The sequence below is a fragment of the Globicephala melas genome, chromosome 1, assembly GCF_963455315.2.
Source record: "Globicephala melas chromosome 1, mGloMel1.2, whole genome shotgun sequence".
Taxonomy (NCBI): Eukaryota; Metazoa; Chordata; class Mammalia; order Artiodactyla; family Delphinidae; genus Globicephala; species Globicephala melas.
The window spans coordinates 76,605,627-76,628,311 of record NC_083314.1 but is presented as its reverse complement, the minus strand read 5'-3'; the positions used below and the strand labels follow the sequence as shown (position 1 = coordinate 76,628,311).

General features: G+C 47.0%; 3 protein-coding genes and 1 non-coding gene across 19 annotated transcripts in view; all 4 read left to right on the top strand.

Moving 5' to 3' along the window:
• Window positions 1–10,364, top strand: part of UBAP2L (ubiquitin associated protein 2 like) — a 42,290-nt gene extending 31,926 nt beyond the window's left edge. For 3 of the 14 annotated variants that reach the window (XM_070044320.1, XM_070044317.1, XM_070044306.1), the window contains 8 exons: window positions 93–146; window positions 770–851; window positions 1,604–1,821; window positions 2,226–2,331; window positions 7,054–7,121; window positions 8,215–8,409; window positions 8,826–8,876; window positions 9,728–10,364. In XM_070044320.1, coding sequence (XP_069900421.1) covers window positions 93–146; window positions 770–851; window positions 1,604–1,821; window positions 2,226–2,331; window positions 7,054–7,121; window positions 8,215–8,409; window positions 8,826–8,876; window positions 9,728–9,823 — 870 coding nt within the window. In that variant the 3' untranslated portion in view covers window positions 9,824–10,364. Of the gene's footprint in view, window positions 1–92; window positions 147–769; window positions 852–1,603; window positions 1,822–2,225; window positions 2,332–3,736; window positions 4,136–7,053; window positions 7,122–8,211; window positions 8,410–8,825; window positions 8,877–9,727 lie in introns of those variants that run through there. The other 11 variants (XM_070044319.1, XM_070044314.1, XM_070044305.1 and 8 more) reach the window with 4 other exon arrangements.
• LOC115844842 (small nucleolar RNA SNORA58) lies at window positions 550–685 on the top strand. The gene has a single exon (XR_004036232.1). It is a non-coding gene; the product is annotated as a small nucleolar RNA SNORA58 (small nucleolar RNA).
• A 1,233-nt stretch (window positions 10,365–11,597) lies between the features above and the next one.
• Window positions 11,598–14,275, top strand: HAX1 (HCLS1 associated protein X-1). 3 transcript variants are annotated; one of them, XM_030841968.3, is made up of 7 exons: window positions 11,598–11,757; window positions 12,283–12,539; window positions 12,706–12,893; window positions 13,344–13,395; window positions 13,523–13,629; window positions 13,758–13,848; window positions 13,998–14,275. In XM_030841968.3, the coding sequence occupies exons 1-7, from the start codon at window positions 11,705–11,707 to the stop codon at window positions 14,081–14,083; spliced, it is 834 nt and encodes a 277-aa protein (XP_030697828.1). In that variant the 5' UTR covers window positions 11,598–11,704; the 3' UTR covers window positions 14,084–14,275. The 3 variants fall into 3 exon arrangements, with proteins under 3 accessions (XP_030697828.1, XP_030697829.1, XP_060142652.1); XM_030841969.3 differs by having other exon boundaries at window positions 11,666–11,803; XM_060286669.2 differs by lacking the exon at window positions 11,598–11,757 and adding an exon at window positions 11,810–12,116.
• Window positions 14,276–20,006: 5,731 nt separating this feature from the next.
• Window positions 20,007–22,654, top strand: AQP10 (aquaporin 10). Its single transcript, XM_030842246.2, is given in 8 exon segments — window positions 20,007–20,084; window positions 20,086–20,112; window positions 20,498–20,624; window positions 21,185–21,325; window positions 21,412–21,530; window positions 21,776–21,993; window positions 22,469–22,485; window positions 22,488–22,654. Coding segments are annotated over 8 exon segments (894 nt in total).
• The last annotated feature ends 31 nt before the right edge of the window (window positions 22,655–22,685 follow it).

Sequence of the window (22,685 nt, the reverse complement as noted above, 5' to 3'; positions counted from 1 at the left end):
ATGAATGTTGATTTATCTTGTCTCTTAGCTCCTTGGTTTGCTACCATCATGACCAGTCCTCATTAATATTGTTACATGTTTGTATCTTTCAGCCACAAGTATATGGTTATGATGACTTGCAGATGCTTCAGACAAGATTTCCATTGGTGAGTATATGGTTGTAGAGCTTAGGAAAAGAAAGTGATCTTAAAATTAATGTTTGGATTATTCCAAATGTTCAGTTGATAAGTCACAGACTTGGCTCTTTCTCAAGCCATACCTCCATACACATACTTTAAGATATATTAGAATGTACTTCGAGAGTGGTTCTAACAGAAGGTAATTTTTTTTTTTTTAATCAGAGTTGTGACATCTTTGAAGTAAACACATTTTAACCTGTTATAAAGCTCAGAGTACTGTGGAGCTCTTGGGATGCTTCCTGTATGTCTCAAACACTTTGATGAATTCCAGAAGGAAGATCTGTTTTCTCAGTAGTAGTAGACTATGAGGGATAATATCTAGAGGTTTGAGAATATTATTGGTGCTGATGGACTTGAAGTGTTTCCTGGTGGGCATACTTGTAGACCTTGCCTGACTGTCCCCATGGCCAGGCAGGGGGGACAGTGTATGTAAGAGTAATATGGAGTTTGTGCCAGTTCAAGCCAGCTTAATCAATGGCTGGATAAATTGCAGTACTCCAACATTCTCTTGCTTCTCACCCTGAATGACATGTCCTCACTTCTGAGAATGAGTGGCATTGAGTCTCTGCTCTTTTCTCTCTCTCTTTCAGGATTACTACAGCATCCCATTTCCCACACCCACCACTCCGCTGACTGGGAGGGATGGTAGCCTGGCCAGCAACCCTTATTCTGGTAGGATTGGGATAGGGAGGTTGTGTTGGCCTTGGTGGCAGAAACCTGATTAGTAGAAGGAAGGGGTCCAGTTCTCACCTTAATTAAGATCTTTGACAGAAGTACAAAATGGATGTGGTAAATCAGGGTTGGTAGATTCAGAATCCTGCTGAAGATGAGCATGTAGCAGCTTGGCTTCTCATCCCACTTTCTGTTGTCTCCCTGTAACTCCGGATGATGTGTTGACTTCTCAGCTATTCTCTAGCTTTTTCCAGGAAGTACTGTGGTTGAACTGACCTTCCTCTACTCATCTCTGCTCCTGTTCCTTACTCATGTGGCAGTCTCATTGCCTTGCTAGGCCAGGGCCTGACCTATTGTTGACCTTATTGCCCTGTCATTTTCCCTGACCTCGCATTGTTTTTCAAGTCCAGCATGGAGTTTTCCCCATGGAGGGGAAGCAGAAGGAAAGGAGGGGGTGGGGTGGGGAAGAGATGAAAGAAAACAGGTGGGCAGGGAAATCATACAGGAGCTTTATTCTGGGAGCTGGTTTCTGCCACAGTATTGCATAGTCATGCAACATTAGTCCTTGACTAACACTGTGCAGATTGTGTACTGAGCAGTGCTAAATGGAGCCGCAAAGAAATGGAATTCAAAGCATTGGACTTTAATAGTCTCTGAAGGCTCTCCTGGAATCATGTGAAACCAGAAGAGGAAATTCTGCATTGGTGTTGGGGGGTGAAAGTGGCAGATACATTTAGCCTCTCGTGTCACAGGTGACCTCACAAAGTTCGGCCGTGGGGATGCCTCCTCCCCGGCCCCGGCCACAACCTTGGCCCAGCCCCAGCAGAACCAGACACAGACTCACCATACCACGCAGCAGACATTCCTGAACCCGGCGCTGCCTCCTGGCTACAGTTACACCAGCCTGCCATACTACACAGGGGTTCCGGGCCTCCCCAGCACCTTCCAGTATGGGCCTGCTGTGTTCCCTGTAAGTACTTGGGCTTGGTCTTTACTTGTGGTGAAGAGTCCTAGCCCTGGACACTATGCTAGCTGCTTTCAAGGCTAGATGACTTTTTTTTTTTTTAGATGACTTTTTAATAATGAATGAAGAGGAACAGTTTCCACCTCTGGCCTCTTTCTGGCCTGGGAGAGGGAGTGGGGCTGGGATCGGGGTAAGGAATTACCCATTCGTAGAATTAGCTAAAAGGGGAATGTACAGCTTTGCTTCCCTCAGACTCTCATTCATTCCCTGAACCCATTTTGCTAAGTAAACTGTGGACAGCATACATCAGAGTGGGTAGCCATCTGAATGCCCAGTCTCTGGAGTAGGACGGGTCGGTTGAATGGTACTTTGCTGCCATTTCACTGTAGTTCTGGCCTATTGCTCTTCAGGTGGCTCCTACCTCTTCCAAGCAGCATGGTGTGAATGTCAGTGTGAATGCATCAGCCACCCCTTTCCAACAGCCAAGTGGATATGGGTCTCATGGATACAACACTGGTAAGCTCACCTTGACCCTGGCTGTCATTGGTGTCTGTGGGATGTCATTAAATGAGTTTCAGGGAGGAAGATCTGGTGCTGGAGAAAACAGGGTTGATGAGGGTGTGCTGCTGCTCCATGTATGATTGTTAATGTCTGCCTGACTTGGGTGTCTGTCTGAGCAGCACCAACAGAGGAGCTTAATACTAGAATGTATATTCACTACTCATGACGGGAATGCCCTGGCGCACGAGTTGGCTGTTAGAATATGTTGGCTGGCCTAAACTTTGGGTGGGAAGCAGAGGGCCCCCAGATTTTACTGAGATGTCAGTGGAGGCAATTGTTAACATTTAAGGTACTGGTAGTACAATAGGGGATATATTCACTGAATAGAAGAGTTAAATGGGTTCTTAGCTAGCATGCTGTGGTAGCTTTGGCTTAAATCTCTTTGTAGTACTGCTTTTCTCATGTGGCCCCTTTTTATCGCCTATCTAGAGGGCCTAAGATGTGGAGAGAAAGGAGTAGGGCATGAATACTCAATAGAGGGAGAGTTGGACCTTTAGGTTCCTTCATTTGTATGGCTGGTCTCTTGCAAAGTCCATTTGCACCTCTGATGGCAGGGAGGGAAATACGGGAATCCTCTGAATGGGTGCTGACCTCAAAGATATTAGCCTATCCCCTGCTCCCGTACCTGACACCTACTCTCCATTTTTGGAGGACAGGGAGTAAGAGTCTTTGAATAAAACAATTCCATCTACTTTTTTCAGTGCCTTGTAGATGTGTATGGGGAGGAGGTGGTTGCCATTGCTTGGGGTTGGAGTTGAGGGTTGTCCTTTAAAATTCTTAGTTATGGTTACATGGTGATTCGGATGGAGCTACATCTGTGTTCTTCACCCTTGTATGGGCTCCAGGTGGTTAAAATTGCCCAAGGTTTTCAATTATTGGGAAACTGAGCTGAGCAAAAGGGCAGTAGGTCTGGGATCTAACAGGTGGAGCTTTGAACTGTGTTGTATGACTTAGAGTGGGTCAAGATTTAAACTAAAGAAATCCTGAGAGACCCCATTGAGATTTAATAATGCCCAGACTCCTTGTGCCTAGGGCCCCCCTCTCACTGAGCAGGTCCACCCTAGTCTTTGGTGGGGAGGATTATAAGCTTTTGTCTTGGAGTGGCCCTATTCCAAGAATATTAGATTTAGGTCTTAGCTGGACCAGGTTCAAGAATTTGAAGAGGTAGATGATTGGTTATAGAAGAAAATGGCATAACTGATTTTGGAAATCCTAGCTTCTTACTTCCCTTAAGATTTCAGAGACTTCCTATAACAGCCCTTTAAGAATCCCCAGTTCCCAACCCCACAGAGGGCTCTTGTCATCCCATTCCTCATCAACCTCTAAATTCATTTATTTTTATGTATTTGATTCCTTTTAGGAAGAAAATATCCACCCCCTTACAAGCATTTCTGGACGGCAGAGAGCTAATTTGGCCCAAGGCTGGGGGCTGTGTTTTGTGTGTGTGTGTAAATTTGCACTGAAGTCTTGTTTCAGAAACCAGACCACTGAGGAGAGCCTGCTGAGCTGTGGCCATGGCCTGCGTGGCTTGGGGAAATGAGTTGGTGGATACCTTCTGGGCTTTTGAACTTGCCCTTCCCCCATTTCCCTCTCCCCCATGTGTCTGACCCTGTCTTACCCATTTCGAATTCAAGCGGTGCAGCACCTCCTCCGAAGCATCAATGCACACACCTGCTGTTGCTTTTGATTTCTGGAAGGCATGTAGTTCCAACTTGTAACAAAATATTTGTAGTCTTCAATAAACTGTGGTATTTCTTTAGCTAACTCTGGCGTTCTTTCCGTGCATGTCTTTCTGGACACTAGGAGCCAATGTTGTGCTGTGGATGAAGGGTGGAGGGTGGCCTTTTCAATCAAACCCCAGCATAGCCAAAGAACTGTTAACTTTTCAGTATGGTGATTTTATTAAGGTGGGGGAGGGGAAGTGGCCTCAGTTCCCAGCCTGTTGATTGGTTAGTCAAGAAAGCTATTTGTAGAAAATGCCCGATTCGCCATACTTATTATAGCTCTTCACTTTTCCATTTAGATCTTCCCCTTGTCTCTGACATAAGCAGAGGAGAAAGGACAAAAAAGTTCGTGTCATGTCATTGTGAAAGGCTGAAGAGATGGTGTTCAGAGCTGTTGTTAGGAAAGTATCTTCCAAGGCTTAATTCCCACATCTGGTTCCCAAGGGCCAAGTGGCTGATTGAGATCAGATAAAGTCATTAGTGACCAGCTAGTTGATGACTCAGGCTGTGGAAACTGTTCTAGCCTGGAACATTGTTCTTAGTTCCTCGATGGCTTTTCAGGGATTGTGGATTATTAGTCGTTTTGCACTTGTGGGTATAGCTAAGAATGTGTGGGAGAGATTTGGTTAGACATCTCCTTGACTATGGAAATTCTCATCCCCTCTCAATCCAACTGGTACACCATCAGCCCTTCATTCATAGAGTTAACTTGGACAGTGAGAACCCTGTCCTTGGTTAATTGGAAACCCAGGTACTTCACTTTCTTTGTATTTGTTCCCAGCCCTCTGGAGTAATTTTGTACTGTGAGTGTGATCAGCTTTCCCAGGGGCTGCCATGCTGGGAGAGATTGGTTCTTGTTTCTCCTCCCGGCCATCCACATTGTGTTTGTATGATCAGCACTGCTTGGGAGTGGGGGTAACCAGGGGGTGTTGACTGTTGGAAGGAAAGCAAGAAAACTCCGTAGTCTGAGGAGATTGCTAATTACTGGTGAATGATAGGTAGAGAAACCAATGCCCATTATATTCTAGGGTCTCAGGTGCTTACACTGAGGCCATTTAGGGCTACTACACAAAGTATTCTCTTTTTTCCAGCATTTCCAGTTGTTTCAGCCAACAGGCCAATTAAGGCCTCTAGACTAGAAGCTGTTTTTTAGCTAATCCACCCTCTGGAAAGGATGAGACCAGGTAGGGGCACATTGGAACTAAATTCCTCCCTACCACCCGGCTTGAGAGTCGGCCATTTCTCCCATTATGTATGGGATGACCAAGTGGTGTCAGCAAGCTGTTTGAGCCTTTGCAGTAAAGATCATTGTCTCTTCTGGTTTCCCTCAAAAATGTTCCATTTATATCCTGTCACACCTTACTCTCAACCCTTCCACACAAACCTCCTCATTAGCTTAGCTTTTTCCATAAATGAACTCCTGTTCTTAAAGTTATGCCTATTACCAGTGATTTGCCAAATGGGCACCTGGGGCTTGCAAAGGGAAGGGAAAAAACTATTCCGTTAGTTCCTGTATTGTCCCCTTTTTCTTCAGTGCCTTTAAAGTGTAGAGTTGATACTTTGGAGATGGGGAAGTATTTTCTCATGCTTGGTTTCTGTAGTTGTGTTCTTTTCCTAGTTGGTGTTTGCTCCTCCCTAGAACTATCTGGACTTGTGATGTGGGAGGGTTCTCCAGGGTAAGATGCCACTTCTACTGGGAAGATTCTAAAGTGGCTGTCCAAGGTGGGCTTAGCTTTTGAAGGCTGCCTTGGTCTAGAGAGGATTTGGGTTCTGGAGTTTGAAGAGAGATTGCTGTTGAATTGTGGGTGAATGGAGAATTCCTCATTTGTGATTTGGTCAGTTTAGTGCTTCCAAAAAACTCTGAACAAAGTGCTCCTAACAGCAGAGGAGAACGATCCAAAGACATAAACTGAAATGCAAAGTTTTTCTGAGGTTTCATTTTATCTCACTTCCTGAAAACTAACAGATCTTTAGAAAGGATGCTCTAAATTCCTAGTTAAATTTGAGTTACTTTTCCTTCAATATTGGTATACAGTTTCTCAAGTAAGTTGCTGGGTTATTTTACCTGATGGCTTTTTCCTATCCTTAACTTATTGCCCCATACCCTAGGAGGTACAGTATGTGTATTTCAGTTTAAGGAGTACAAATCAAAATGGAGAATTGTACTATTGTGGTTTCCTTAAAATTGTAGTTGGTGGTAGGGAGGTTTTCAACAGGAAACATATGCAAGTTGCTGGAGTATGGATTAGAGCTTTTAACTCATGGAAAAGCTGAAGTTGTAAACTAGAATGACAGTTGGATTTTTGTGTTCCACCTAGGCTGTAGGAGAGAGCCTACCCCTATCTACCTTCCTTACCCCTCTCTCTCCATGCTTTGGCTTAAACTGAGCAAATGGAAATTAGCCTTTGCGCCAGCTCTTTAAATCATAAGTCTGTAGCGTAGAATTGCCAAGACTCTGGGGAAGCTGGACTAAGTAAACTGAGAATGAAAGTGCTCTTGGGGGTTGAATAGGAGTGCTCCTCTCATACTTACCTTATGCTGTGGAGGCATGGATTTTGAACCCGTTCAGGAGCAGCACTGCAGAACTGAGTGGAGTTGGGGTCAGTTGATTTGAAATGGACGTTAAAAGTTTAATACAATCCTGTTGGGCTTTGGCACAGAGAAGTGTTTTGAAAACCATATGCTAGTGAGGTTTGGCTATATTCCTTAGTCCTCCCCAATACAACACACCTCCCTCTCACATAAATACTCAGTACACATCTGGAAAGGGCAGGAGAACCTAGGGAGCTTTTGTGTCGTGAACTCTTATCCCTCAGGACTGACATGAAGCTGGAAAAACAGACCAAAATTCCCTTGCAGTGCTATAGCTAGAAGGGCTACACACATCATCTCCCAGGGATGGGGCCAGGCAGCTAGCTGAGCTAATCCTCCTGTCTGTTTCCTCCTCCCCCAGGTGTATCAGTCACCTCCAGTAACACAGGCGTGCCAGATATCTCGGGTTCTGTGTACTCCAAAACCCAGGTAGGTGCCTGGCTCTGGATAGAAGTGGAAAAAGAGATGACATAGAGGAGGTGGAGTTGGAATGATAGAAGTACAGTGAACATGGGAATTCCCTGGCTTTCCAGTGGTTAGGACTTGGCGCTCTCATTGCCATGGCCCGGGTTCAGTCCCTGGTCGTGGAACTAAGATCCCGCAAGCTGAGTGGCGCGGCCAAAGGGGGAAAAAAATACAGTGAACAAGAACAACCCTAAGAGAGGTGTCAGGAAATCCATTCTACTAGAAAATGAGTGTCTCTAAACCTCAGTTTCTTGAAGAAGTTTAAATTTAGCCCTCTGGGAAAAAGCAAGAAAAATGTTACAGGAAGCTGCAGTGTGGTAAATTGTTGTGATATGTCATGTGATTTACTGTGCAACTGTCCTGGCCCTTTACATACCCACTCCCAACCTTTTCATAAGTTTCCGAGAGAACACATATGGAATGAAGGGAAACTAGTTCTTTCCATTCTTTTTGTAAGTATATCTATAAACAGTAGGAGAGGACACAACCCAGTAGCTAAAGTGAGGCATCTGAATTATCCACAGATTTGTATTGTGTTGCTCCCCCCAACACACACCATAAATAAGTAAAAGCTTGATGTAAAGTATTAGGAGTTATGGTGGAGTCTTTCATGGCCAAGACCATTAACACTCAAGAAACCTCAGTGTGTATTCATTTCTTTTGAAATATCCAAGGAGTTCTAATTTTTACCCAACTCCAGGGGTATCGCTATTTGTGCTAAGAGTAGTTAGCAGATTTCACTGTGTTCATGAATGATGTTAGAATTTATGAAGTGCTGTCACATCTATTCTCTCATTTGGTCCTTAGAACTGAGAGGTTAATAGCATCCCTGATTCATGTTAAGAGAAAATGAGGCTGAGAGATTAATTTTCTCAGGTTCACACAGCTGTTAAAGGGTAGAGCTGAGGCTAAGACCTGAATGTCTGACTTCAGGTGCAGCATTCATTCTCTGACACCATGCTGCTTTCTGAGGGTGGGGGATCTTGGGTTCAGAAATTCTGAGGATTAGTTTGCTGATCCCTTTTACTCTCTCTCCTCCCATTCTCCTGGATAGCAGTCCTTTGAGAAACAAGGTTTTCATTCCGGTACTCCTGCTGCCTCCTTCAACTTGCCTTCAGCCCTAGGAAGTGGGGGGCCCATCAATCCGGCCACAGCTGCTGCCTACCCACCTGCCCCCTTTATGCACATTCTGACCCCCCATCAGCAACCGCACTCCCAGATCCTTCACCATCACCTGCAGCAGGATGGCCAGGTAATAGCCCTTCCCCCTCTTTCCTTTCCCTTCCTTTTCCTTCCTATACCCTAAAACTACCTCCCCTTTCCTTTTCTTACCCTTCCTCACCACCACCTTCACCCAGTCCTCCCCAGCGCCAGCCATGGGCACACAGCACATACAGACACAAGCGCACACAACACGAGTGGCCGGCAAAGGAGATGTCAGAGAAGAGGCCAGATTGAAACCTTTTTTGCCCAGTTCCTTTGGTGCCTTTCTCCTCCACCTCTTCCCATAGCACAGTTGTCCTCATCCCATCAGACCTGGGTCACACCTCCCCTCTTACCTCTCCCAGCCTTCCCCCTTCCCTGACATTATAGCTTTCCCTTCTAATGGTGGAGTTCTATTGTCAAAGTTTGTCCCTTTATTTTCCATATATCCTGGTTCTGCCTCAGCTACCATATTTGCAGATGATTCTCTGTTGCCAGCGCCAGCAGGAGGAGCAGGTAATGAAACTGAATGATGATATGCTTGAACCCACTCCTTTTCAGTCCCCATTTCACCTCCACAGTCTCAGGGAACTTGAAGAGAAAAGATTGCACGGTCACAAATCGGGATACACAAACACAAACACCTTGCTGAGCTCTCTGGCCTCCCGTTCCTCTTGTCCTCCTCTCCTCAGTGTCTTTTTCTTTCTACCCTTCCCCGACTCTTGAAACACTTGGTTACTGGAATGGAAAGGATTCTTGGGGCAGCATCTGGAGCCTGGGGCCTCAGACTGTCTCTCTTACCTTTCCTGAAATGGGCTCGCAGATGTGATGTGTGGTAGGGGTGGGGAGCCCTGGGGTGGTGCAGGTGACCTCTCCCCCTTCCTCATAGGTGGTTGCGGAGCTAGAATAAGGGCTGCCTTGCTCTCAAAGACAGATGTCCAAATTGAGGCATTCATGGGGATCAGTGAAAGTGAAATCACCTTGTGATCACTCATCTCCAAGAGGCTATAATTCTCTCTAGAGAGTAGCCTTTCCTCGGATCAGGGGATGGTGGGTTTGGGGGGTGAGGAGAAGGTGAAATTGAAAATTAGTAGAACTGATGCACTATCTTGTCTCTCAAAGTATCCCACCCTCTTTTCATCTTTCCCTTATTTAAAGTTTTAAAGTGTTTTTTTACTTGTCAGAGGTGCTCTAACTGCTGTATAAAACAAATTTCCTATGGTTAAGAAGTAAGCTTCAGAGTAGTTTCTAAGCAAGGGGAATGGGAGAGTAAAACAATTTCCAGATTTCCACCTGAAGATGTCATAAATTTGTCCCACTAACTAGACATCTTTTTCCTCCCCATTCACCCTCCCATTCCCCTGCAGACGGGCAGCGGGCAACGTAGCCAGACCAGCTCCATCCCGCAGAAGCCCCAGACCAACAAGTCTGCCTACAACAGCTACAGCTGGGGGGCCAACTGAGGCCCTGACTCTCTTCTCCCGGTCCCATCTTCTGAGAGGGCTTCTCAGCCTGGCAACTATGGAAACAGCATCAAAGAGAGAAAGGAATGTGGGGGGGTTCCACTGCCCCCACCCCCAGCGGCCCATCCCATGCCTCAGCTTCATGTCTGTCCCATTCCCATACCATCCCCACTCTGTTGTATGTATTATAGGATTTGTATTTTCTCCTTTTTTTTCTTCCTTTCCTCTCCTCCTCCCCCCTTGCATTCAAGATTATGAAACTTTGCTGTGGGCCCTGCCCTCCCTTCTCCTCCTCCTGTTCACCCTGGTGGTGTGTGGGTGAGGTAGGGAGGGGGGACCCCCAAATATATATCAGCCCAACAGCCCTAAGTCTCCTCCTTTATTATTAGGAAACAAAACAACAACAACAAAAAAATGGCGTCATGAATATGAACAGCATTGTCAGATGAATTAGTTGAAGTGTTTTTTTTTTTTGTACTGTGTCCTCAAATTTAATGGATTAATGTGTCTTGTATATATAAAAAGAAAACCTCTACCTTCAGCCTCTGCCCATTCTTGCTCCGTCTAGGATATCCTCAGTCTCGTCGATGACCAGCTTGATGAATAAGTATTACTGTACCAACTGGGCCTTCTCTAGCAGGCCCCGAAGGCAGTGGAATAAAATGAAATCTTCGCCCTTTAAGAACTCCTCTGACCTTAATGTGCTAGTATCTTGCCCTTGAGGGCATTCCCTTCCCCCCCTCCCCTAAGAATTACACAGCGTGGTGCCTGGAAAGAATCACTGCAAATCTTCATTTACTCCAGATCTACAGCAGATTTTAGGCAGTGAAGGGATAGCAGATATTGGGTGGAAAGGGAAAGGGTTAAGCAGGAGTTGAAAGAAATGGCTTTGTAGAATCAAAGTGTAATTTAGATGGATCCAGGCAAATGAACTGGAAAGAAATGAGGGCAACATGCACTGTTGGCTAGCAAAACTGAAGCAGTAGTTCTTACTTCTTGAGTGCTTTCACTTCAAGTAGCTAATATCCAACCCCTTGAAAAGGAGTCTAGAGCAAGGCCAGGGTTGGGATGGAGGTGGGGGTACAGGGAGGGGGAGGCTTTTAAAGTCAGTGACCCGAAAAAGGGGATACTTATAGCCCCAGATTCTCTCCCAAGACACTTCAATAGATTTCCCTTGCTCTCTTACAAAGTTTTTATCCTGGTGGTTGCAGACCCTGCCTGAAAGAATTAGGAGACTCCCGTATAGTTATGACAAAATCCTTAATAGCTGGAGAGATGGAGTTAAATCCATGCGTTCCTCTGTTTTTATCTTTTACTCAACTCTGGGGAAGTCACTACTAGAAGAAGCTTAATGCAACATTTTGTTCATCCCTCTAATTAATATTAGACTTTATTTGTATCAGTCAAGAAACAAACTGGACGGAGGAAAGGGCCGAGGTGGGTTTAGAAGGAAGACTGGTCGTCCATGGGTTGGTGAGCCGGCGGTGAGGGTGGGTCTCGGTCCGGTTCATTTGTGCGGGTGGGCTGCCCTCTGGCGGCTGCCTCCGGTGCCATCCAGTGTCAAACCCTCGAAACACCCTGTTGGAGCGGGTTGATCGGCAGGAAGGAGAATTGACTTAGGAGGCAGGTGATCGTTGTAAAATGAAAATTCAGTACGCCCGCTCCCTTCACAGGAAACAGTAAAAGAGAAAGCCTTTGGAACGTGACAGGCCCGTCCGCCCTGCCCCCCCCCACCCAGTCCGGCTTACGGTCGTTTTACGACAGTGTCCGATCGCAGGCTTGCTTTCCGGTAGCGTGGTCTGACGCTTCGCTCAATTTCCGTCAGCGTAGCTCTGGCTACCCCCAGCTGTGGGGTTCGAAAGTTCGAGTCCCACTGCGGGAATGAGCCTCTTTGACCTCTTTCGGGGCTTTTTCGGCTTTTCTGGACCTCGGAGGTGAGAGCGGGTCCGGGCCAGAGAAGGTGGGGCGGGATCCTCTGAGGTGAGCTTGACCCTTGACACCCTATTTTTGGAAAAACATCCCTTTCCCTACTCTTTCAATTCCTGCGGAGAGAACGGAAGTCAACATTGAGCGCTCACCCCGTGACAGTAACCAGGGCAGTCGTTAAGAGGAGAGGAAACAGCCGCTTAAACCTTTCTCCAGTCTGGGGTGATGCAACAGGGGCGCGGGTGGGGAAGACAATAGGGCTTTGGGGAAGAGAACAGTGAGCAAGTGAGCAGGACCTTGGGAGAGAAGGGAGGGGCTGGGGAACAGTGAAGAAAAGCCGAGAGGAAGCGTTTGGGGGAGCCGCGAGGTGAGGGCTGACTTTGATAAAAACAAAATAAACCCGATGGCCAGTCCTCTTAACCCTCACTTCAGCTTCCTAGATCGCAACTCTTGTCTCACTTTGTCACCCATTAGCTGATTTTATGGTTTAAGTAGTGCTGAAATCTTGGTGGCCGATCTGCCTCCACCCCTAGCCACAGAGATCCCTTTTTTGGAGGGATGACTCGCGATGAAGATGAAGATGATGAGGAAGAAGAAGGAGCCACGTGGGGCCGTGGGAGCTCGAGATTTGAGGGTCCCCAGCCCCCCGAGGAATTTGGCTTCGGCTTCAGCTTCAGCCCAGGAGGAGGGATGCGTTTCCACGATAACTTCGGCTTTGATGACCTAGTACGGGATTTCAATAACATCTTCAGCGAGATGGGGGCCTGGACCTTGCCTTCCCGCCCTCCTGGTGTGTGGATGCCCCGGGGGAGAACCTGTGGTTTCTGCTGGGTCGGTGGGTGAAAAAAGGAACCTGCAGAGAGTAGTTGGGGGTTGGGAAGTGTGAGAAAACTGATGATTTCAAGGAGATTTAAAAGAGTCCAAGTCCCCAGCATCCACCTGCCACCTTTCTGCAGAACTTCCAGGTCCTGAGTCAGAGACACCTGGTGAGAGACGGCAGGAAGGACAGACGCTTCGGGACTCAATGCTTAAGTATCCAGATAGTCACCAGCCTAGGATCTTTCGTGGGGCCTTGGAGAGTGACGCAAGAACTGAATCCTCCAAACCAGCACCAGGCTGGGGCTCCCAGAGACCTTTTCATAGGGTGAGTACATCTGGGCCTGAAGTGGGAGCCTGTGGAGAAAACTGACTGCAAAGACTGGAAACCTTGTTGGAATCTTAACAGTCTTGGGTTGGAGTCCTAGGCCCTCCACTTGGTGTATTTATATGTTTTCTGTATTAAGCTTCTTGTAGGATTTTCTTTGGGGGGAAATGTGAGTTCTGCTTTTTGTTTAAAAAAATTGGTCTAAATGATTCTTGGACAAAGCAGATTTCTTGAGGGAGGACAGAAAAGTATCAGTTGAGGAATGCTTTTTGGTAGAGGGATACATAAAACAGGTAGGAAGGTGGAAGGTGTAAGTAAATAAAGCTATCCTGGCTGGGATTATTTCTGCTGAGGAAAAGTAGTTTTGGAACTTGGAAATAGTTTGGGTTCTGTGACCCCCTCAAATTTGATTGAAAGGTGTCATTTGACCTACTTTGGCTTCTTCTGCAGTTTGATGATACGTGGCCTGTGACCCCCCATTCTAGAGCCAGAGAGGACAATGGTGAGTTTGGAGGGAAAGGACATTTACCAGCCCTTTGTTCTCCCTCCCTGAAATTTCTTCCGGCTACACTTGTTCCCTTCTTTCCCTTGGACTCCTTCTTTCCTCTTTCCTCTCTCTGCCCTTCTAGATCTTGATACCCAGGTTTCCGAGGAGGGCCTTGGCCCAGTTCTGCAGCCCCAGCCCAAATCCTATTTCAAGAGCATCTCTGTGACTAAGATCACTAAGCCAGATGGGGTGAGTTGGGAGAGACGGGTAAAGGGAACTATGGTCAGAGAATGTTCTGGAAAGGGAGACCTATGTAAAGAAATCAGTTAACTCACCTTTAGTGATGTTAGGGATATGGTGGGGGCTTCTCCTTGTAGACAGTAGAGGAGCGCCGGACTGTGGTGGACAGTGAGGGCCGGAAAGAGACCACAGTAACCCATCAAGAAGCAGGTGGCTCTCCTAGAGATGGTAAGTAAAGAGTATGAATCAAAGGGATCCATTTCTTAATTCCTCGGGAAAGGGAAACCCTTAATCCTCCTACCCTTTAACATTATTATTCTCCTTTGCCCCTGTCTAGTCTCTTTCATTTAGCCTCTGTGTATCACTTTCTTCCTTAGGTCCAGAATCACCAACACCTCCATCCCTGGATGATGCCTTTTCCATCCTGGATTTGTTCCTAGGACGTTGGTTCCGGTCCCGGTAGCCTTGTTAACCCTCAGAGGCCTTTAGGTTCTTTTCGCCTCCCACCCTTTGCTCACCAGCAATGGGCTTAGTTCTCCTCCTGCCACGTCAGCACCTTGGGTGTGTGGAACAGTGAATTGGGGGTATGTCAGTATGTCACTCACCCAGACTGACCAATAAAACCTTTATTTATGCTAATTCCTTAGTCTTGGCTTTGTCATGGCTGTTCCACTTTCTCACACTATCCAGGGCTTCCCAAATTAACTTGGCCCACAAAAAATTATTTCTTAATTTTTTGCTTTACTTTCTAAAACCTGATTTTGATAAGTAAGGGTCAGGTATCTCTAGAAGATGATTTTCCTTATGAAGAGATAAGATAACTAGTGATAATTCCAGGGAAATTTCTACATGGAGATGCATTAGATTAAAAAAAAGGAAGTATGTGTATAAGTGTAGAGGAAAAACTGCTTCCGTAGGTGTGGGAGCATTATGATTGGGTAGTTCATGAGATAATTTGATGAAGTACATGGGCAAATATGTTTTCCTTTACTGGCTATGTTTTTATTTTTATTTTTTTGTATATATTAGGGAAAATATAACTAGCAAAACATTATTGGTCTCTTCAACGAGTGGTACTGGGAAAGCTGGACAGCCATATGTAAAACAAGTAGATTAGAACATTCCCTCATACCAGATAGAAAAACTCAAGATGTAAATGTAGGGACTTCCCTGGTGGTGCAGTGGTTAAGAATCCGCCTGCCAGTGCAGGGGACATGGGTTCGGTCCCTGGTCCGGGAAGGTCCCACATGCCGTGGAGCAACTAAGCCCGTGCGCCACAACTACTGAGCCTGTGCTCTAGAGTCCGTGAGTGAGCCACAACTACTGAGCCCACATGCTGCAACCACTGAAGCCCACGCACCTAGAGCCCGTGCTCTGCAGCAAGAGAAGCCACTGCAATGAGAAGCCTGTGCACTGCAGTGAAGAGTAGTCCCCGCTTGCCACAACTAGAGAAAGCCCGCACACAGCAACGAAGACCCAACACAACCAAAAAAAAAAAATAGTTTTCAGGGACTTCCCGGGTGGCACAGTGGTTAAGAATCTGCCTGCCAATGCAGGGGACACGGGTTTGATCACTGGTCCGGGAAGATCCCACATGCCGTGGAGCAACTAAGCCCGTGAGCCACAACTACTGAAGTCCACATACCCCAGACAATGAAGCCCGTGTGCCCTAGTGCCCATGCTCTGCAACAAGAGAAGCCACTGCAATGATAAGCCGCACACCTCAACGAAGAGTAGCCTCCACTCACCGCAACTAGAGAAAGCCCGTGCACAGCAAAGAAGACAAAACGCAGCCAAAAAATAAATAAAATTTTAAAAATTATATAATGTGGATCCCACATTAACGGATCAAGTACTCTATAAGTCCTTATAGAGTGATATTAGCTGAGACCCTATGGGCAGGAAAGGCAAACCTATACTCAGAGTAAGTGTCAATCCCAGTCAAAAGTGATGGGGAATCTAGTGTCCTTGTCCCTAAGTGTCTGCTTCCTCTCCTCGAGAGATAGCACTGTATTAGGGACTTAGTGTTGGTATTTGTTAATGGCAGATTGCACGTTGGCCACAGCAGTGGTTAACTGAGCCGTGGTGAGTAGGAGCTCACACTGTTGGGCCTGTGCATAGCCTGTATCCTACCACCAGTTACTCTACTCAGTGTATTCATTGTTCAGAAGTGGGTGGCTGATGACAGGCAGTGGCTAAGTCATTCTTCCTGCTTGGTTGTTCAGTGCATCTGTGATGGATGCTTTCTGGTGGGCGTTAACGTATAATACAAAGACCTTTACACTTCAAGACTACTCCCATAGGTCCATCCTCAGACTTTCTTGTCCCTGATCTTCCACTCTGTCTTTTCAAGCCCCTGACCAAACAACCAGGCCAGTTGTGACTGTGTATGTTCTTAGCTTCTCTTTCCACGCAAAGTGGATGACCAGATGTGCTGTCCAAATCTCTGTCCCCTGGGAGGATTTCCCCTCACCACTGTCTTTCAAGGCCACTCTTGATTTGTTGCAATGCAGCAGCAGTCAATTTTTGGCTTTTGCCCACAAACTGCCAACTCATGTCTGAACCAAGCTTATTCCTTCTCTGATCCCTCTTCACAAGGGATACATGTCATAGACTGAATGTGGCCCCCTCTACCCATTTCATATGTTGAAACCTAACCCCCAATGTGATGGTATTTGGAGGTGGGGCCTTTGGGAAGTGATTAGGTTATGAAGGTAGAGCCCTCATGAATCAGATTAGTGCCCTTATAGAAGAGACCCCAGAGAGCTTCCCTGCTCCTTCTGCCACCTCAGGACACAGTGAGAAGACAGCTGTCTATGAACCAGGAAGTGGGCCCTCACCAGACCCCGAATCCGCTGGCACCTTGATCTTGGAATCAGCAGCTTATAGAGCTGTGAGAGATCAATTTCTGTTTATAAGCCACCCAGTCTATGGTGTTTTGTTATAGCAGCCTGAATGGACTAAGACAATCCCCAATAGGGTCATGTGAGCTGAGGGAGAGATGCCTGGTAAATGACATGAGTCTGGGCCACTTACTTTTCAGCTGGCTTGTGCCCTCTGATCCTGCTTATGCCTGAACCCAAAGATGTCACTTCCATTTTACAATGTGTTCTTGCTGGGCCCACCCTTCCTAATGACATGGAGAATTAGGCAGAGCCCAGCTTGTGATGGGCAGTTCTGGCTACTTGGTCACTTGATGAATTGTAATCAGATGCTCTGTCTCTATTGGAGCCCAGAAGCACTGTAAGAGCTGCTTTTCAAAAGGTATGTATATCTCTGCTGCAGATGGCATGGCTTTGCTCCAGAGCCCTGTGGGTCTACATTATGATTCTCCTATTAGAGCTTGCCAAACCACACACGGTATCTTTTCCTACTACAGATACTCTAGTCTCACTGGGTCTGCTGGGTCACATGTCTGCAGAGGCCTTTTCTGCTTTGGCCCCACTCGAAGTTGACAGCCTTCAATGGTCAGAGTTGTATTCTCAAGTGTGAAATACATCGCTCCTAAATCCTAAGTAGATTGGTGATGTGTTTTTTTCTTAGTGGTGGAAGGTAGGAGATGCAATAATCAGTCCTTTACTTCAGATTGGATATCCAGCATGTCCCAGACCACTGGACCTCTCAAAACTTTACCAAGGTGGCAGTTTCCTGAATCTTTATAGGATTGTTTCCCACCTTCTGAATACATGTTATCTTTCCAGGGCCTCCAATATACTTCCATTTCTTCCTCTTCTTATCTGATTAGCATGATGTTACATATAGAGCTGACTCTTGCACAACGCAGAGGTTAGGGCCTCTGACCATCTGCCCAGTCAAAAATCCAAGTCCCCTCCAGGGACTTCCCTGGAGGTCCAGTGGTTAAGACTTCGCCTTAACCACTGGGGGGTGCGGGTTCGATCCCTGGTCAGGGAGCTAAGATCCCACATGTCTCGCAGACCCCCCCCCAAAAAAAATCCAAGTATAACTTTACAGTTAGCTCTCTGTATATGTGGTTCTGCATCTTCGCATTCAACCAACTGTAGATCGTGTAGTACTGTAATACATATTTAATGAAAAAAATCCACATGTAAGTGGACCCGAGGAGTACAAACCTGTGTTGTTCAAGGGTCCATTGTATAGTGGACAAATATGATGTTCTTCAAAATGTCCAGATAGTCAAGCTCCCTTCAGATTATATTATGACAGAGGACCAGAGAGTTTACATAGTCCTGGGGTAAGACCATAAGTGTTTATCACTAGACTTCCCACGTGGATGAAATTCCTTGGGATCCTCCTTTCTGATCTGGTTGGGATGCAAAATAACATATTCACCAGATTAATGGCTACATACTACCAACCAGAGGCTGTATTAAACTGCTCTATAAAGTTACCATTTGGGACACAACAATTGCAATTGGAGTTACTATTTGAATAATTTTACCGTAGACCACTGCCATCTGCCATGATCTATCTGGTTTTTGTAGGAGCCAAACTGGTGGTATGAAAGGGACCACCTCTCTTATGTTCTTTACATCTTTGAGGGTGGCACTAATCTCTTCCATTTACCCTAGGATATGGTATTGTTTTTATTTATTATCTTGGTGTGAGGTAGTCTCAGCCCTCTAATTGGCCTTCATCACTTACTCCACAGGTCAAGAAACCAATATGAGTGTTCTGCAACTTCAAAGAATGTCCATTTCAATTATATGTTGGGGTGTCAAGGAAGTGACCACCTGGTGGATCCTTGGTCTCAGTGAATATCCTGTGAACCAGACCTGAGCCCAGGACTCCATTTATTATCTGGACCCCATATGCTCCTACTCTAACAAGGGGTTGTGGTACAGCTTTGGGTTGTCAGCTGTCAATGTTAGTTCAGATCCTTTGTCCAAAAATCCTCAAAATGTCTGAGTATTCTCCCATTTTTCAATAATGGTCATCAATGTAAATGACTTGTTTAGGCATTTTTACTTTTCTTAGCATGAGCTATCATTTTCCCCAAGCCTCCTAGAAGTGTATTCACCCCACATCCCACGGATCTTGCCAGGATTTAAATCCTAAATCCCAGGAGAGTGTTCCCTTATCAATAAATTCTTCCACATCTAACTTTATGTTCCACTTCCTTTGGTCCAGCACTCTCGGCATCCAGTTCTATGTATAACGCTACCAAACTCCCCTCGGTCTTTGAATCCCTGCATCAACCATTCATTGATGTGGATCCTATAGGAGGACACGTGACCTTGGCTGAAGCAGTTCCCTGCCACAGAAGTCACTGCCATGAGGGAAGTAGCTGAGTGCTATCAGCATCTGTTATTCCCAGCAGCTGGGGAGTGGGTGCATTAGCCCTGAAAAGGGGACCTGGGTGGAGCACTATAATATCCGCTAAAGCCAGTAAAGAAGTATTATGTCACAGAGATGTGCCCAGGACTGTGCTAGAGCCCCCAGGGTTATATAGCCCAGCTCTCAAGAACCTCATAAACTATATCAGTATTTTTAAAATCTGTATATTGTCTGTTTCCACCTACTAGAGCATCAGCTCTAAGAGGGCAGGAGCTATGTTTCGTTTACCACTGTTTCCCCAGGGTCTAGAGCTTGATTCATAGTTGAATGAATCTTAATTAGAGGCTTGAGATATGAAGAAGTAGGAAGTGGCTGTCTTAAGCAGAATAAGAGTGGCAAGCATCCAGAGAAGGGGAGGTGGAGCTCAGCGTGGGCATGAAGCCCTCATCTGGAGCCATGGCAAGAGACACAAAGACAGAGCATTCTCTAGTCAAGGTGATACTGCATCAAAGTACAAGCATTCCTTATGTGGGTTTTATTCCTGCAGCCTGCGGTCTTCAGCCCAGTCTCTCTGGAGGCATATTGAATTTCCCAAGCATCCAAATGGTTTGGGGGAAGACTTCACGTTCCACATGAGGGGCATTGTGGAATATCAGAGGGAGTGTCAGAAGACCTGCATTTGAATTCAAACTTAGCTGTTAACTAGCTGTGTGGCCTGGGGAATTCTAAGGCTCTCTCAGTATCCTCATCCGCAGAGCAGGAGCGATAGTACAATACTACTTTCCACAGCTGTCTTGAGCACCAAGAGAACTAATGTACATGAAGCAGCCTACTCCTCCCAGTTTTTCAGCATAAGGGGAGGCTCCTCCTGGGAGGACTGGGGATGAGAGACAGAGGAGACAGAGGCTGGGCAAACTCCAGGCTCTAGTTGTGCACAGAGACTGCCCATAGACCTTCTCCCTCCCTAGCTTCCACTCATGCACAGACAGACATTAGCTGCTGTTCAGTAACTGAGATAATTGGTTTTAAAGTCTTTTCCTTATCTTTGCCCCTGACAGGCAGAAGCTGTGTAGCAGCAGTGCACCTATGCAGACAGAGGGAGTGGTAACCAGAGATAAGGTGTCCCCACCATGGCCTACACTCAGTCCCTGGCCCAAGTCAAGAACCGGCTTCAGATCCACAGCATCCTGGCCCGGCAGTGCCTGGCCAGAGTTTCTGGGTGTGTTTGTGCTCACAGTAGGCAGGGTAATTGGGGGAAGGAAAGAGGGGAGGTGGGCAAAAGTTTCTGGCTCCTCCTAGCATCCTTATCTCTTCCTCCTGGTGTCCCGCTTCAACTCTCCATCATTTCTCTTTTTCCCCCGCTCTTGTCCCTTTTATCCCTCTCCTACTCCCTCATTTTTATGCCTGTCCCTTTCCATCTCTTATCCTCCTCCCCTTTCTTTACTCTTTCTCTGCTTCTCCCATTTTTTCCCCTTCCCTCTTTCTGCTTTTTCTTGCTGATCTCTCAAGTCCATTCATCTCTCTTGGCCACTCCCCTCACCTTCCCAGTCTCTCTCTCCTGTTGGTCCACCAGGCTCCTTATTCTTGGTTCCCTCTTCCTCATCTTCCTTCTCTCTACCAGCTCCTCATACAGGGGACTTTGGCCCAGGCTGTCACCAGTGGAGGAACCAAAGGCAACTTCTTCATCATGTTTCTGGCTAGCTCTCTGGGTGTTAGGCTAGCCATCTACATCAGTGGTAATGTCTCAGGTAAGGAGGGTGAGGTCTGGTCATCAGACGGGGTAGGATTGTGTACTTGAGTGTGGTAATTGTGAAAAGGCAGATCCTTTGGTGACTCATAGATATTATCTCCTTGAGCTTGACCAGTGACCTGGACTGAGATATGCCTTTGGCCCAGTCCAGTCCCTTCCCTTTCTGTATCTTGCCATCCCGCTTCTTCACATTAATCCTCCACTCACATAGATGGAGATCTATGGCAAAGCATCAAGGGTAAGTACTCTCCTCTTCTGTCCCCCACCTAAGCCCTTGGGGGTTCACCTCTGCTCAGGACCTCACCTGCTCGTCCCCCAGGCACACATTGCGTCAAGTGCTGTAGTGGAAAGAGCAGACAGACCCAGGTTCAAACTTGGCTTCACTGTGTGACCTTGACAAGTTGCTTAACCTCCTTGAGCCTCAACTTCCTAATCTATATGATGGGAAGAGTAACATTTGTCTTCTTAAGAGTTGTGGGGAGGAGTAGCAGTGTTACCTGGTGACAGTGCCTGGCAGTGACACAATGGATATTGGTTTTCTTTTCTTGATCTTTGAAGGGGCCCACCTGAATCCAGCCTTCTCCCTGGTCATGTGCCTCCTGGGATGCCTCCCCTGGGTCAAGTTTCCCATTTACTCCTTGGTGCAGTTGCTATCCGCTTTCTGTGCCTCTGGAGCATAGGTGTATGCTCTCTATCATGGTAACAGAGAGAACAGGGTTGGGGACACCTGTGTGTGGGCAAGGGTGCCTTAGAGCAGTTTTGAATGAGCAAAGATGACCCTGCAGATGCCCTACAGAACTATACAGGTGGGAACCTGACAGTGACTGGTCCCAAGGAGACAGCCTCCATCTTTGTCACCTACCCTGCCCCCTATCTGTCCCTGAGCAATGGCTTCCTGGATCAGGTAGGCATGAGGGGGTGATTTGGGAAAGCCACAACCTTTGCCCTTGTCCCCCGGGACCTCAGCCTATTGTTCAGGCTCTGGGTGGGATGTGGGGTTGCATTTATGTTTGCACCTCACCTTCCCCAGCTGCCTGTGTTGGACAAAGTCAGATGACGTGGGGTGGTAGCCTGGAGTGCTTGGGTGGGATAGGGCAGATGGAGCACCTGACAGCTGATGGGAGCCCCTCTGCCTCTGTCCACTCCAAGGTTCTGGGCACCTGGATGCTGACTGTGGGGATCTTAGCCATCCTGGACACACGGAACAAGGGAGTGCCTGCGCGTGTGGAGCCTGTGGTAGTGGGGTTGCTGATCCTGGCCATCAGGCTATCCATGGGTGCCAGCTGTGGGTTCCCAATCAACCCTGCCTGGGACCTCGACCCACGGCTTTTCACCTACGTGGCTGGCTGGGGCCCTGAAGTCTTCAGGTGAGAGACGGCCTGCCCTGGTGCTGTCCTTCCACTCATCCCTCTGCTAAAGGCTCTAAGCCTTGGTCCCCAGATCTTCCTTTTAAATAGTTCTCTTGGCCTCTTAGGACAGTGAACCTCCTCTAAGCCCAAGTTCTCCCTTTCTCTTTTGTCCCCTGCCTCCCCCTCCACTCTTTTCATTGAAACAGTGACATTTAGAGGTTGTGTTCTTGGGCACATCACATTACCTGTTTGGACATTAGTAATCTCATCAACAAAACACAGATATTCAGATATTTCCCTAAGGCAAGAGGCTGGACCAAGCTCTCCTGGAGTCTCCTCTTTAAGTGCTATGCTCTGGTGCCAAGACACCTTTTTTCTGGTGTCTATCACCCCAGGAACTGCTTTAGGGAGTTCTCTTACTACTACCGCCAGTTCTTCAGAGGGAAGGCTAAGGGACTCACCCTGATATCGCCCTTCTGATCTTCTCTTGTAGCGCTGGCAATGGCTGGTGGTAGGCCCTCTAGGGAGGGCCACACTTAGCACAGCCACACACTAGCGGCTGGTGGCTCTGCACCATCCTGAACACTCAGAGCCAGCTCAGGATTTAGAGTGTGCCCAACCTGAAGCCTCAGACTCGGAAAGTCCTGCCGCAATTCAGGTGCAGGAGAGTAAGCTGTGATTCTGACATGACAGTCCTCACCTCCCTCATG